Here is a 16,179-nt window from a genome sequence, read left to right on the forward strand (position 1 = left end):
TGGGGTAGGGGGGCGGTCTTTATTTCTCCATCCCACTTTCCAATTCAATGCTTCCTTCTGTGTCCACAGTCTCCATCATCCTACATCTTTTTTCTCTTGACGGTCTTGTTAACCATCCTATGGTCTTGAGCGTTTAAACAACAACAACAACAAACTAACTCCCAGGATTTCAAGACCGTAAGGACTTTTTTTAGGGAGAGGCATTGCTGTTTTTGCATCCTTATTCTGACACCGGCGCCAAGACAGTGAGTCAGAGGCACAGGTGGAGAGCCGGCTGGGCCGGCAGCCCATCGTGCATTTCCTGATTACATAACCTCTGAGGGTCTCCCGGAGAGAGCCGCGCTGTGCGCAGTGCCAGGCAGAGTGATCAGACAGGCACTGCTTGTATCCCTTCTCAGAAACCTCCCTGCTGTGTTGTGAAAGCATCGTAGGTTAGTGTTTAAGTTGGAATCCTGTCGACCACAGCTGTGCATGAGTGAATCTCTGCCTTAACGCGAATCAGAGCAGCAGGCCGGGATGTGAGGGGGAGCGTTTTCTTCTTCAACATTAGCCTCATTGTTATGTGCTCCGTGGCTAGAAAGGAAGAGCTGGGTGGCCAGTGAAATAGCACATGACCCAGGATGCTTCAACGATGCTTCTAACCCGTAGTTAGGCTGTTTTATTTAGTTAGCATGTAACACAATCTTTATATTCCGTCTTAAAGTCAGTGTACATCCATTTAAAATACACTTTTATAAAAATTGTAAAGCGTTGTTTAGCTTTTTAATTTTGTTTCCTATACTAGTATGATTACATTCCTTGTGTTTGTTATATATAGTCAGTTGCCAGTTATTTACTTATAGATTGTCCCTGGATTATTAGGAGCACATTATTAGAAGACATTTTCAAATTTTAATGGCATAATTCAGTTGAATGTACTATACATTTACTGTGGGAGGATAACTTTTCAAATTCAATTTTCTCCTCCTTACCCCCTTACACGCCCCGGGAAGGCGAGGAAGAGTGACAGTGCCCACTGTGTGGGTGTGGGCTGCTGTGGGAGGATAACCTTTCAGACCTCTCTTCAGTGCTTCCTGTTCTGTGCTTTTGTCACAGAGGTGGGGGAGTGTGGTGGCGGTTATCATAGCAGAGGTTGATACTTGAACAAAGAGAAATTACTTGGGTGATAATGAACAATGTTCTAATGAACTGGCTGTGAGGAAGCGAGACACACACACATGCACACTGTTAGAAGGTTACACAAATACCTAAATTTAGATGCAATCAGAAGAAGGGAAATGAAATATTTTAAAATTTGTATTGGGATTTTCACTTAGTGCATTTATTCTTTTTAAAAATATATTTTTTTGATTTCAGAGAGGAAGGGAAAGAGAAAGAGAGAGAGAGATGGAAACATCAATGATGACAGGAAATCCTTGACCAGCTGCCTCTAGCACGTCCCCTACCTGGGTTTAAGCCCCAAACTCAAGCATGTGGCCTGTCTGGGAATCAAACTATAAACTCCTGGTTCATAGATATATGCTCAACCACTGAGCAACACTGGCCAGGCTAATACATTTATTTCTTTCAAAAAATTTTTTTTATTGATTAAGGTATCACATATATGTCCTCATCCCCCATTCCCATCTCACACCCCTTCCCACGCATGCCCCCACCCCCTGTTGTCTAATACATTTATTCTTAATAAGGAAATCTATGAAGCTTCAGCCCACATTATAAATAAATATTTCTGGTTTTGGATTTTGGCCTTTAACAGCTATTCAATTCATATGGTTGTAAATTAGACAAATGGTGTGTATCTTAGCAAGGAATATCCTCCGACTTTCCTTTATTCCCAGCATTTCTGGGAGTCCTATCTTGGAGAAACTTCATAGTTTTATCTAACTGGTAGCAGTGAAATATAGGGATTTGTAATCTAAACCAGAACTCTTTGGAGAGTGGAAAGGGAACTATAATTATGCCAAAACAGTAGTCTTACATTGGACGGGGGACATATGGCTACCCTATCTGTGCTCTTTGAAGCTATGGGATATGCAGCTAAACCAGATGCACGGACCACCGTGGCTTCCTGAGCAGAGAGTATGAGGTCGGGAAGGAAGGTTGTAGTGGACAGTAGCTTGGAAAGAGTCTGGCCTTGCTTGGTCAGAAGACTTGAGTTTTATGATGTTTCTCATTGGGGTGGCATGTCTGCTGCTTATTCCCCCCTCGTGTTTTTATACTTGTTCTGGACAATCTTTCCTTGTTCTATTTCAGAGAGTAAATGAATAGGATTTGCATTTGAGGGAGAAGAAGAATATAGGCAAGTCAAAGAAGGTCCTGGGAATGGTATTTTATTAGTACAACCTGGAAACATGGGAGGAAGGGAAAGGCTTGGAAAACCAGGAGGATGCCATTCATTATACTATTGAGCCACTGAGTCTGAGGGCCGATGGGCTATCTGTGTAAAGTGGGACAAGTTCTGAACTCTAGGTTTTGGGTTTAGGAAAGAAATCAGGTCTAAGGAGCCTACGAATGGAAGTAGGCACAGGATCAGGAGAAAGTGTTGAAGGCACAGGAGAGAAAGTCAAGAGGAGAGGATAATCAACAGAGTTAAAAGTGAAAAGATCAAGCAGAGAAGCTACTGGATTGGTGATTATGTGGTTTTTCATGATCTTATAGATCAGTTTCATTGGCATGAAAACCAGAATACAGTAGATTGGGCAGTGAGTGAAAAGTGAGTGTAAAGATTTGTAGAGAAGGGAAGGCGAGAAGTGGGGTGATAAATGTTTAGGGTGGGAGAGACATTTCACGTGAAGGCCTTTCTAGCACAAGGAAGGAGATGGAACAGATGGAAAGGCAGATTAAAGAGACAAGCACTAAGGACACAATTGATGTTGCAAGGTTCTGGAGGAATGGAGTCAAAAGCACACACGAATCATCCCTGGAAAACAGTCTTCCTTTGAAACTTGAGAAAGAAAAAGATTTAGAAGAAAGCTCTATAGAGGAAAGAAGAGGGCATTTATACTAGTGACTTTCCCCAGTTAAGTGGGATACAGTCTACTGAAAGTCAAGAAACATAAGGCTGCATTTGGAGGCTTTAAGGAAGATGGCAAAATTTGGAAATGGGGAAATGGAGGTGGCTAGAAACAAAGCAATAACTTACCAAGCTTTGCAACCATAGCTGAGGTGTGTGTGTGTGTGTGTGTGTGTTTTTAAAGGCTATTTAAATGGAGCCAATTATAATAGTTTTTACAGGGAGCTTGAAGATAAGAGTTGGGGGAAAAAAAGAAAAAAAGAATGAATGATTAGACTGACCCAAAATTGGGCCTTGACAAGGCAGAATATCAAGCTGGGGAAAATTAGGTGTATTTGTGAGAGTTAGTTGAAACGATGGGCAGTCTTGAGTCCCAGTCGTGTAAGAAGGGAAGAGACGAGGTGGTGCCTGATTTATTTAGAGGACAGGTAGAAGTCACGGATTGTGCAGAAGGTAGAAAAAGCTTGGTGAGAGGCATAGAATGGTACAGAATAAGGGCCAGAGAGAGGAAGTTGTGCTGCTAATATGGGAAGTGGTAACATGAAGTGAAGCTCGTTCTTAAGAAAACCATATGGCAAATTTGAGAGGGTGAAAGCCCAAGCCAGTTGGACACAGTGACCTAAAGAGGTCTAGCTTTAACATGGCATCATGGAATGCCCACCGCGGTGTGTGATAGAACATGTCAACAGCACAAACAGCACCTTTCGTAGGCCGGTGGCAGCAGTAGATTTTAAAGACAAGACGTGAGTGAAGGTAAGACTGGGAGTGAAAGGGGAGGGCATGGATATGGAGACCCACCAGCAGCCGATCTATCACTGTCATTCTAGTCACCATTTCAGCTTATTTTGAACTTTATGCACTTCACTGCTACCATGTTTTTAAATCAAAGGAATCATCCTGGTTTCTATAGGAAAGTTTGGTATATGGCATACCAGGTCTCTTTAAACTACAGCTGTGAATGTAGCTGACCCATTGACAAAGCCATTGCTTTATTTTGCCATTAGAGGATATTCCTGCCCAATAGGAGTTGAGCCATTTGCAGAGTCAAATGTAATTTCCTTGGAGGTAAGCTTGAAGTTATTAAAGTGACTTCTGGAATCATTGTTTAATGTTAATTTGATCATTTTAGTCTTTAGTTTCTTAATTTTCCTTAGTATGGCATTATTTTAATTCACTTTCAAAACTGCCAACTTAGAAAATGGTCAAGAACAGATTTGAATCCAATTCCATCCTAGCTTGTGAGAATAGTTAGATTTACAAGTCATTCTTCTAAATAATTCCCAAGGTTAGAAAAATATTTCTCTCTCTGTGTGTGTGTGTGTGTGTGTGTGTGTGTGTGTGTGTGTGTGTGTGGCAGATTTCATTTTAAATATTATGTAATCACTTGGAAAGAGTATGGCTCACTTTGAACTATTCAACCCAGTGGAATATATGTCATAGAGTTTCTTAACTGATCAAATTCCAATGTTTTTAATATCAGTTTCCCCTAAGTTAATGATGGGACGGCTACATGTTGGAATCTATCATAAACTGGAATTATTTCAACTTTGGATTTTGAACTCTGATATTCCTCTTTCAGATCATAATTTCACTTTAGGCTACTAATCTCCCATTTATCCTTTTAGAATATATTTATTAAGTGCCTATAATATACTGAACTTCAAGTACTCCTTTTAAAGGAGGGCTAGATTAAAAAAAAAAAAAGTCAGTTCTACTTTTTGTAAAGTAGTCTAAATGCCCCCTTTCCTTATCTTCACCTCAAGTTCTTTACTACTCCCCACTGCACAGTATTGTGTCACTGCCCTGATACTCACTTCATTTGCTTTTCTGCCTCTAATGGGTCCCATGGCGGATCATCTCAATGGCAGTTTAATCCACACCTTCAATTCTGGCTTCTCTTTCTCAGTCTCCTTTACTGTTTCCTCCGACTTTACTCATTATCGTTATATTTTACCATCAATATTTATTTACATTTATCTACATATTTATACTTTTTCTTGTTCTCTATTCCATCTTGATTTTGCTTAGGGCTTTCTCTTAATTAGTTAATGAATTAATTTCATGCAGGTCTGCTGGTTAATGAATTCTCTGTTTTTGTTGATTTCTGGCATCTTTATTTTCATTTTGGAAGGGTATTTTTGCTGGACATACAATTACAGGTGAGCAGTTGTTTTTGTGCTTAAGATTTAAGGCTGGAGTCTATACCTGGTCTGCCCCTGCTCTTAGCATGTTTTGAGAGCCTGTGGTGTTTATAGGGGCTTCCCCACTGCCAGGTACTAAACTACAATGATCCATATCCCCTCGGCATTGAGAAACTTCCAAAACCTCCACCGATAGGTAATTGTAAGGACTGTGGTTGTTCTAAGTGTGAGATGGGAAGATTTGAGTTTGAGAAGAAAAGTGACACACATAGTGGTTTCACTGTTTGCTGTGGTAAAGCTGTAAGAGAGCAAAGAGGAACCTGGCAAGACCAGTGAAGAGGCTATGGCAGAAGAGCGGGTAAGAGATGAAGGTGGCATATAATTTTTTATTTGACTACTGAAATGACTTCCAAATGGCCTCCAATCCTGATCTGCTCAAACTGTTTCTCCCTCCTGATGCCATAGTGATTTATTTCTGAAATTCATAGCCAATGAAGTCACTTCTCAGAGTTTCCCCATCATGTATCTTCAGGTAAAAATTCAAATTCCTTACCAATGAGTAGAAGATCATATCCATGCTCTGATACCTGCCTCCCTCTACAGCACCCTCTCTTATTCTAACTCTTCCTTTTAGCCAGTGTTACATACTTGAAGGCTCAAATCTTAAAGGTTATGTCTGGACAGTGTGACTTAGTGGTTGAGCATCGATCTATAAACCAGGAGGTCACGGCTCGATTCCCAGTCAGGGCACAGGCCTGGGTTGTGGGCTCAATCCCCAGTAGAGGGCATGTAGGAGGAAGTTGATCAATGATTATCTCTCATCATTGATATTTCTATCTCTCTTTCCCTCTCCCTACTTTTCTGAAGTCAATAAAAATATATTCCAAAAAATTACATTTAAAAACAGTCTCACAGGTCATAAAACCTCATAGGCCCTCATGCCTTGGCCCATGTTTTCCTTCTTCTCAAATGATCTTTCTCATCAACTTTCTCTCCTGATTGACTCTAATTCATCATTAAAGATCTAGCTTTAGGATCAAGGATAAGAGAGACTTATCTTCTCTTGGAAGAGTTTCTGAATCTTTTCCTTCCCCATTCCAAGATATAAATGAGTATTTTCAGTGGATTCAGTACAATTCAATAAACATTTATGGCATCTATTCTCTGCCAAGAACAGTTTTAGGAGTTGGAGAATCACAGATGAATAAGCTGAAGTATTTGCCATCGAAGACCTAGTTCCAGAAAAGAAGACTTGACTTAACAGTGTTATAGTGTGATAGTATAGCAGTTGACAGGTATGATCTTGGGAGGAGGGTGTGAGTGAAACATTCTTAGAGGAAGAAACATTACTGTTGATTTTACAGAATAAATCAGAGTTTTGGTGAGAGGCATAGAAGGGTACAGAATAAGGGCCAGAGAGAGGAAGTTGTGCTGCTAATACGGGAAGTGGTAACATGAAGTGGTAACACAGTGACCTAAAGAGGTCTGGCTTTAACATGGCATCATGGAATGCCCACCGCGGTGTGTGATATACATCAAGCAGATATACATGAGGCAGGGTCAATACAAGATATGCAAAACATGAAAGGGCAGAACAGCAAGGTGTAGGGAAATTAAGAAAAATTGATATTTAGTAGCTAAGATGTGGAAACATCCCAAGTACCCATCAGCAGATGAGTGGATTAAAAAATGGTGGTACATCGACACAATGGAATACTACCCTGCTATAAAAAAGAAGGAACTTTTACCATTTGCAACAGCATGGATAGAACTGGAGAGCATTATGCTAAGCGAAATAAGACAGTCGGAGAAAGATAAATATCCACGTGATCTCACTCATATGTGGGATATAATGATTAACAAAAACTGATGAACAAGAATAGATCCAGAGACAAATGGCAGGGGAGGGGGGGGGGGAGGGTTAGAGAGCAACCAAAGGACTTATATGCATGCATATTAGCATAACCAATGGGCACAGACACTGGGGCGGTGGGGATTTGCCCGAGATGGGAATGGCTTGGGGTGGGGGTTTGTCAATCAGGTGAAAAGGAGACATATGTAAAACTTTAGACAATTAAAAAAAGAAAAAGAAAAATTGATATTTGAGTATGAAATTTAAAAGGTAGGTAATGAAAAGTGAGCTTGAAAAGACTGGAAAAAATATCACTGAAGATCTTATTTCAACATTCGTGGTACTTTTCCTACTGAAACCACTGGCTTTCATCTCCATGCCACCACCAATGGGCTCCTTCAGGGCAGGCGTTAGGCCTTATTTATAAGCTTTGCATACAGAGCACCAGCCAAGTGTCTAAGCTGTGGTGGATACTCATAAATGCATATGTTATTCATGTGGACCCTTTTAAACTTTTAAAACATTATTTTACATTAGAGTATTATTTGGTACATATCTATCTATCTATCTATCTACCTACCTACCTACCTACCTACCTATCATCATCTATCTGTCTAACTAATGCCTGGGTTAAGTCTGGACATTATCAGTTCCAAAGTCTAAGTATAAAAATAAAACTGAAATAAAATACAAATAATTAAAGATTCTGAGTAAAACTAAATTTAAATCTATACATAATATAAGGCATGACATCCAGTGTGTAATATTTTAAAAATAACATGTTATTAAAGTGATTCTCAGATTTAAAATAACTATTATTGAGAGACAAGACAAATGAATAGAATGAGCTAGACGTTCTTAACAACTTTCCCTAGGGGCTGTGTATGTTCTGTGTATATCTTTCCATTCACACCTCTTTCCTTCTTCTCTCTCTCTCTCTCATGGCCCTGGACACGGGGTGGAGACATTTTTACAGCAGAACTGCAACTCAGTTCATTAAGGCAGGTAGTCTCCGTCTCTAGACTAGAAGACTAACAGTCAACTTTTAACCCTAGTGTGTTCTTGCCTCTTGCTTTCCAAGGGGCACTTGCAGCCACTTGGGAAAGTAGCACATACAGTTGGAACTGTCATGAATATAAAGAAAAAAGGAAACATAAAATTTGAAAGCAATCACAATAATCCACAGTAGTAATCTGAGAAAAATTGCAATATCTAAATCACCTGCTCTTGTGCAAGATCTACGGGCTCACTGACTAATTACAAATGAAGAAATGGGAAGAGAAAATTTTAAAAAATGGTCTTTTAAGTAAACACACTGCTTTGTCTTAAGTAGTTTTATACATCTTTAAAAAAAGAAAAAAAGAAAAAACAAATGACTTGAGCTTGCTTGTCTTTTCTTACCTTTAAAAAAAATGCCTTTTTATTAAAAATAATTAGAACCTGTTAAGTATTACGGTTTCTCCCAACATCCACTCCTTTCTTTCCCTCCTCCTTCAGTTGCTTTTTGCCACATATATCGCTCCTTCAGCCACTCTTGACATTGGACTCCAGCAGCCAAAGAAAAAAGAAATTTATATGAAAATACAGCCACCCTTTGAAGATCTTTTTGACACAGCAGAAGAATATATTCTCCTCCTCCTCCTTGAGCCCTGGACAAAGATGGTACAATTAGACCAGCTTGCCTACAGACAGGTACGGCGACCCTGATAAACTGTGTGGGGACCAGTCTGGCTTGTTGTAAAACTGATGAGAAGCAGCATGGTTCACTCACAAGGAAAAAAAAAAAAAAAAAAAAAAAAAAACTACCGGAAAAGGTCTCAGTTGGTCCAGGGATTCAGTTTTCCTATTGTCTCCCAGTAAAACACTTAAACCGGTGTCATTTTTAGCTCTGTGTGCAAATGTGTCAGCAGAGATAAATCTGGCTTTGGGTTTCCTATGACCCACACCAAGCCATGGCGATATACTGGCTTTGTCCCTTCTTGCCATTTCCAGCAGCCGTCCTAATTTTGATGAATGGACAAAGCTCGTTTAATTCGTTGCTGGATGAGTTACAGTAAATATTATACCCACGGAAAGCATAAACGTCTCATATGGATCGTGGAGAGCACATTCTCTGGTGTCAGGGCTGTTTTCCAGCGCGCCCAGATGTTCATCAGGTCAGGCCCCCTGATTGGACAGAAGTGTCAGCACATCTTTTTTCATCCCCACGGAGGTCGTGTGAGACTTCGGTGCTGGAATATTTTCCCTCTTTTTATTGACGGGTGGAGGAGATTTCTTTAAATATTTATTTCGAATCACAAATTAAAACCATTCGTGGGTATCTTTTTTTTATATGAAGTTAATACATGTGCATGAGGTCACTTCAGGTGGGACTCTGATGATCTCTGTGTTGCTATTCTCTGTTCGTATCTCCTCAACAACTTTGTAGTCATTCTTCCACCAGAAGGGATAGCTTAGGTAATTAAAATAAAATTAATACCGAAACACCTTGGATAGAGTTATCTCATTGATTTGTGACCGAAACAACCCTTGTGGCTTACTAAATTCAGTAACCAAAATAATTAAATTTTTATTTCTGATTTCCTCTTTGTTCTGAAAACTTAGCATTGCAACCTTTCTTTTACAAAAACACATAGGTTTCACTATGAAAATTAGGCTATCAGATGAAATTTAAAGGTATCTCTCTAGCTGTTATTTTAAAAGGCGAAAGATTTATGCGATCTGAAGAGAAACCAGAGTATATCTAGCTGTTATTTTAAATATAATATAAGATGTAGAGGGGAAAATGGACCTTAGATAATGGTCCTGAGATGACAAAGGCTTAGAATTATAACTAAGTTTCCTAAACCAAAAGGTTTGGCCTCGGTAATGATTCTTATAGAAATGCATGGGACAAATAACGCATTCTTTTTAATAAGAGGAGAAATAAATCTCTCTTAATTCTAGAAACACCCTTACATTCAGCCCACAGACTTCTCTTAAAGTCCAGCTGACTGGATGATGTAGAGTCTTTCCCAGAGAGGATAACCAAGGGGCCTGCCAAAACCAGCTGTGAAATACACCACGTTCTCAGGCCGCCAAATGGATTTTTCCCTGCGACAGGGAAATGGAGAGTAGCCTTATTCTCCTGACTGTATGAAATAGTAAAATAGTGCAAAGCACATTCTGAAGGCTGAGACTACAAGGAAGTTCAATCTGACGATTAACGCTCTCCTCTCCCACTATACCAATAAAATCTTTGCTCACAGACTGGTAACAATGGAGCCTATACATAATAATGGAAACATTTTGGGTCACATTTCGTGTTCTGTGGATTATGCGGTGCCTAACGCTAGTAGTGCCTGCCTTCGTGACTGTTATCCTGTTATAACGAATAGAAGCTGGAAATGTGACCCAAAATGCTTCCATTATAGGTTAGTTCACAAGGGGAGTTCAGAAAGAAGGAGGAGTCTTGATGGCACTATCTCAGCGATTTTCAACCTTTTTCATCTCATGGCACACACAAGCTAGTTATTTAAATTCTGCGCACACCAAAAAATATATTATTTTGCCATTCTGACAAAAAAAGGGTATAATTTTTATTGATTTACAAAAGAAAAAGTAATAATAGCAATTACTGATTCTTCTAGCTCCAAAGTGATTTTTTTAAAAATCAGGTGCCTATATTAGTATATAAGGATTTCTGATACCAAGAATTAACCAATCAGCACAATATTCTTATGCAACATGATCAATAACATGCAAGTCTATCATGACCTGTATATTTATGGTTCAAGACAGGGCATTCATGCCTGAAAGCTATTGCCGTATTGGCTATTATCATATTTTTATTTGACAATCTGAGGGAAAAGAGGTCAGTGCCCCTGAATAAATTGTCAGGTATTGTATGTTTTAAAAATTCTTGCAGCCCCTGGTTGAAAATCACTGCACTATATCATTACTTAGAAATGCATGTAATTTAAAAAATATATTTTAATTTTCTCAGAGAGGCGGGGGAGGGAGAGAGAGAAACATCATTGATGAGAGAGAATCATTGATCAGCTGCCTCTGCATATCCCGTACTGGGGATGTAGCCCGGGCATGAGCCCTGACCGGGAATCAAACTGTGACTTCCTGGTTCATAGGTCAATGCTCAGTCACTGAGCCACGCCAGCCAGGTAAAGTGCTTGTCTTTTTTATTGTATGCATTCAAAGTCTGATTTTGCTGTAGCTGCTTTTTTACATTATGTTGGTCTGCCTGCCTTTGCCTCCAGGCTAATTTACTTTATTGGCAAGTGTATTGGTCTTTAGCCCACTTTTCCTGGCAAATTGTGCATTCTTTTCCCCACTGTTTCATAATGCACATCCTACTGATGTCACACGTTTTATTATTATTTTATTAGGTGAGGTTGATGGAAGAAACTCGTTATCTAGACTCCATATACTTCAGAAAGCTACAGGCTTTGCATAAAGAGACATTTTTTAAGAAAGCTGAGGTAAGACAACTCTCTAAAAAAACCCCACAAATTTTATCCTGAAGAGGATTGCCACCACATATATTGGCGGGGGTGGGAATAGATGGTCATATACTGATAAGATAGGGGATGGGCAGTTTTATTTTTCTGCTGCTGCTTTGCCAAGGATGCTACAATTTGATAGGTGTCATTTTATTGACACATTTAATGACAAAGTCAGAAAAACAAAGCAGATAAAGGTAGCACAGGTTGCCAAGCTCCTTGCCTGCCTTAGCTAAGAGCCTTCTAGCCACATTACGTTCCTTTGTATGCTATTGGTTATTTTCTGCATGGCAGCACCTCTATTTGTTGTCAAGTCACAAAGAGTTAAATTGAGTTTTCCAAACAGGAAAGAGTCTATTGTATGCCATCAACAGGCAAACCAATTTCTTCAAATATGGAAACAATTTGAGGAGTTGAATGAAAAAGACTATAGCATTGCCTAGGATATGAAAGTGTTATTTTGATTTATAAGTTCAAATATTTTGGATTGGCTCCAGTAAACAATGATAGGTCATAAAGCAGTAATATTAAATGTGTATCTACATAAAAATGGATTCATATTTATTTATTTATTTATTATTTTTAATCCTCAACCAAGGATATTTGTTTTCATTGATTTTTATTCTTTTCTTTCTTTTTTCTTCTTTTTAAGAGAGAATGGGAGGGAAGGAGGAGAGACAGAGAGAAACATTGATGTGAACGAGACACATCGATTGGTTGCCTCTCGCACATGCCCTCATCAGGGCCAGGAATCAAACCTGCAACCCAGGTACAGGCCCTTGACTGAGTGGTAAGGTTTCAGGTGATTTTTACTTTCTTCTTTGTACCTATTTGACATTTTTATTCTTTTACAATAAAGTTTTACAAAAACAATAAAGTTATTTTTTTAAATGTACCCTTCATTATAGTTGCCTCATTAATGCAGAAGTTCTCCATTTCAGACTCTAATAATTATTATCTTGGAAAGGATACATAAAAAATCCACAAAGGTAGCATTTTGTAAAATTGTGTTTTAAACTTTATGAACTAAAATTTACAATGCTCCCCACAATTATCCTTCTTCCTATGGAAAATGGATTTTGAAAATATTGGCAGTTTATATCATGATCTGGTGCTTTTTAAAAAACATATAAAGAAATAAATTAATCATACAATGAATTACAGAAGGAATAGGGCTTCTAAACTGTCTGCAAAACATCAGAGGCTTTAAAAGTGCCCCCTAATTAGCTTTTATATGAAGGAGATTACATTTAAAGGATGTAATCTTTATTAGAAAAGCATCTTACATTATAACTTTTGAAATTAAGTTATAGATAAAAGAATGTTTTATGTTCATGACATGTCATTAAGAAAAAGAACCAAGTTATAAAACCATATATAGTTGTATAGTCCTGCCCTCATTTTTAATAAACTACATGTATGTAGACAAAAAGAAATCTAGAAGGGGATATATATAAAAAGCTAATGGTGGTTATCTCTGAATGGTAGTATTACGTATGCTTTTTGTTTTCTTTTTATTATAAAAGACTTTGCTTCTCTACGAACAACAATAATAAAATTAATACTTTATTAGCAAGTATACAGTATCATAACTATTTACTAAATGTTCATGAAAAGAAGGGAATGGAATATAAAGGAACAGAAGAGAATTTGATATGAGTTAGAACCAAATTCTAGATTCTAGAGTCTTTACCCATGTCTGCCACTGGCCTGTTAAATGGCATTGGCCTACCAGTTAATTTTTACTTTAGTTTATTTAAATTTGAAACATAATTTGTTGTATTTAAAAGATGTTTATGAAAAGTATTATTTTACTAGGACGTTCCTAGTGTTATTGGACTTGGCATTTCCCCACCTCCTGCTGTCTCTAAACCAACAGAAAAATGGAGTGCTGTCCCTGCAGAATATAAGAATTTTAATTTTAATAACCTACTAAACAACAGACTGGAGTTTGAACATTTCCGTCAGTTTCTTGAGACTTATTCTGCAAGGTAAGGAACATGTAACCATTGTAAATTATATTACTCTCTTAAAATATTTTTTTCTAAGCTACTTATTTTTTTAAGCTGTATGGGTAACTTTTTGTTGGGGAATGTAGTTTAAGAATAGCAGCCCTTAAAATGTTATTTAAGTGGTTAAATAATATTTGTTGATACTTTTAGCATTGGCTAAATTAAAACACCAGTATGATATCTATCTGTCTATCTATCTATCTATCTATCTATCTATCTATCTATCTATCATCTATCTATCTATTTGTTATCCTCACCTGAGGATATTTTTTCCATTGGTTTTTAGAAAGAGTTAGAAGGGAATGAGGAGGGAGGGAGAGGGAGAGAAAGAGAGAAACGTCAATGTGAAAGAGACACATCGATCGGTTGCCCTCTAAAGGGGCAGGGATCAAACCTGCAGCTCAGGTACATGCCCTTGACTGGACATTGAACTCACCACACTTCTCACCACACTTCGGTGTTCAGGCCAGTGCCCTACTCACTGGGCCACACTGGCCAGGGCGAGACCAGTATGTTTTATCCAGTCCCTTTTCTGCTATTTGTTTGTTTGTTTCTTTCTTTTTTCTTTTTCTCTTAAATATATTTTACTGATTCTTTACAGAGAGGAAGGGAGAGGGATAGAGAACCAGAAACATCGATGAGAGAGAAATACCCTGTTTCCCCGAAAATAAGACAGTGTCTTATATTAATTTTTTCTTCCAAAGTTGCGCTAGGTCTTATTTTCAGGGGATGTCTTATCCTTCCATGCGCTGGGTCTTATTTTCAGAGGATATCTTATTTTCGGAGAAACACGGTATCAACCAGCTGCCTCCTGCACACCCCACACCGGAGATGTGCCCGAAACCAATGCACATGCCCCCAACCAGAACCGAACCTGGGACCCCCCAGTCCGCAGACCGACGCTCTACCCACTGAGCCAAACCGGTTTCAGCTCTACTGTTTCTTTTGCATTTGTCTAGACAGGTGCTTCAATTACTGTTTTTTAATTATTATTATTATTATTATTCTTGATTTCAAAGAGCAAGGGAGAAAGAAAAAAAGATAGATACATCAACGATGAGAAAGATTCATTGATTGTCTCCTGCACTCTCCCTACCAGGGTTCAAGCCCGAAACCAGGGCATACGCCCTGACTGGGAATCAAACTGTGACCTCATGGTTCATAGTCTGATGCTCAACACTGGTCAGGCTTCAATTACTCTTTCTGAGAAGTGTCCCTTTTATATTTCACTAAGCTATTGAAATGAACAGTTTATAACTTTTATTAGCTAACACATAAATCAAATGTAGTTTTACACAGAATCTTGGGACCTTATAAAATATTTATCTAATATAAATTGTTCATATTTTTTCTAATAATTTTCTCATAAGTTAGTAGAGATGGATTAGACTTGGGAGCCACATTTCACGTATATAGTTTCTGTTGGTGCTGAGGATTATTTTAAATTTAGCTTGTGCCAAACAGACATGCAGTAGATGGGATGTTCCCACATCTGAAACTGAGAGTACTAGTCCATCATTCATGGAAGAACTCCGGGACCCTACCAACAATGGTGATCGTTACTTTTCTGCCCCCAAGGCCCCTGGTATCCATTCATATTTTTAGCCAGGATGAGACGCCATATTGGACTTCTTAGTTTCATCTGATCGCTTGTGTTAACTGGTCAAGACAACCACTTTCTAAGTTCTGTCAAAACAACAGTTTGGTTTGGGGTTTAGTAGAAACTGAGAGAAATAAATACGAAAAGCTTGTACTTTGTTTTTATTTTAGCATCGACCTTTCATGCTGGACAGACATTGAGCAGTTCCGAAGGATACCTTACAAAGATCGAAAGCTAAGGGAGGCAAAATCTATTTATATTAAAAACAAATACCTGAATAAAACGTATTTCTTTGGACCCAACAGTCCAGCTTCTCCACGTCAGCAGGATCAGGTATCAACGTGAAAAGATATTTTCCATGTTGACGTATAAAAACCAGTCATTTCTTTCTCTTTGCCAGCAACCTGAAAGCCATCTTTTTCATTTGCTTTTAGACTTGAATGCTAGACACTTTGGTTATCTCTCTCTCTTTTTTTTTTTTTTTTTTTTTAGGTATTTACAAGTATCTATGAAATAAATGTCTTTAAAACTCAAGTATTACGTATTATAAAATATGTTATTTTAACAAGTAATTTATAGAATTAAAAACAATAACCTTTTATTCATTCATTCATTCATACACTCATTCATTCATTCATTCATTCATCCATCTGCTCATTCAGAAACTACAAGTGCCTACTACATGCTAGACACCCTCCTAGGTGCTCAGGAGAAGTGGTGAACTAGAGGGTCAATCCTGTCAACAAGCAGGAAAACTGCCCTTTTCTGCCATTAAGCTTCATCTTTTTTTTTTTAAGCTTCATCTTTACTTCTTTTTTTTTTTTTTTATTGCTCTTTTACAGAAAGGAAGGGAGAGGGATAGTTAGAAACATTGATCAGCTGACTCCTGCACATCTCCTTCTGAGGATGTGCCCACAACCAAGTTCATGCCCTTGACCGGAATCAAACCTGGGATCTTTCAGTCTGAAGGCTGACACTCTATCCATTGAACCAAACTGGTTAGGGCCATCTTTACTTCTCTTGACTGATATTATTTCAAATGCAATTGATTTTAAAACAATACTG

At 38.3% G+C, this 16,179-nt stretch overlaps 1 protein-coding gene across 1 annotated transcript in view; it reads left to right on the forward strand.

Annotated features, from left to right (window-relative positions):
- The window catches only part of RGS22 (regulator of G protein signaling 22), a 92,989-nt gene that overhangs the window by 54,059 nt on the left and 22,751 nt on the right, over positions 1-16,179 (forward strand). Inside the window, exons 15-18 of the mRNA XM_036437409.2 lie at positions 8,504-8,698; positions 11,389-11,481; positions 13,321-13,493; positions 15,285-15,447. Coding sequence (XP_036293302.2) covers positions 8,504-8,698; positions 11,389-11,481; positions 13,321-13,493; positions 15,285-15,447 — 624 coding nt within the window. The remainder of the gene's footprint in view (positions 1-8,503; positions 8,699-11,388; positions 11,482-13,320; positions 13,494-15,284; positions 15,448-16,179) is intronic.

This window comes from Pipistrellus kuhlii, unplaced genomic scaffold (genome assembly GCF_014108245.1).
Source record: "Pipistrellus kuhlii isolate mPipKuh1 unplaced genomic scaffold, mPipKuh1.p scaffold_m20_p_14, whole genome shotgun sequence".
NCBI classification, from domain to species: Eukaryota; Metazoa; Chordata; class Mammalia; order Chiroptera; family Vespertilionidae; genus Pipistrellus; species Pipistrellus kuhlii.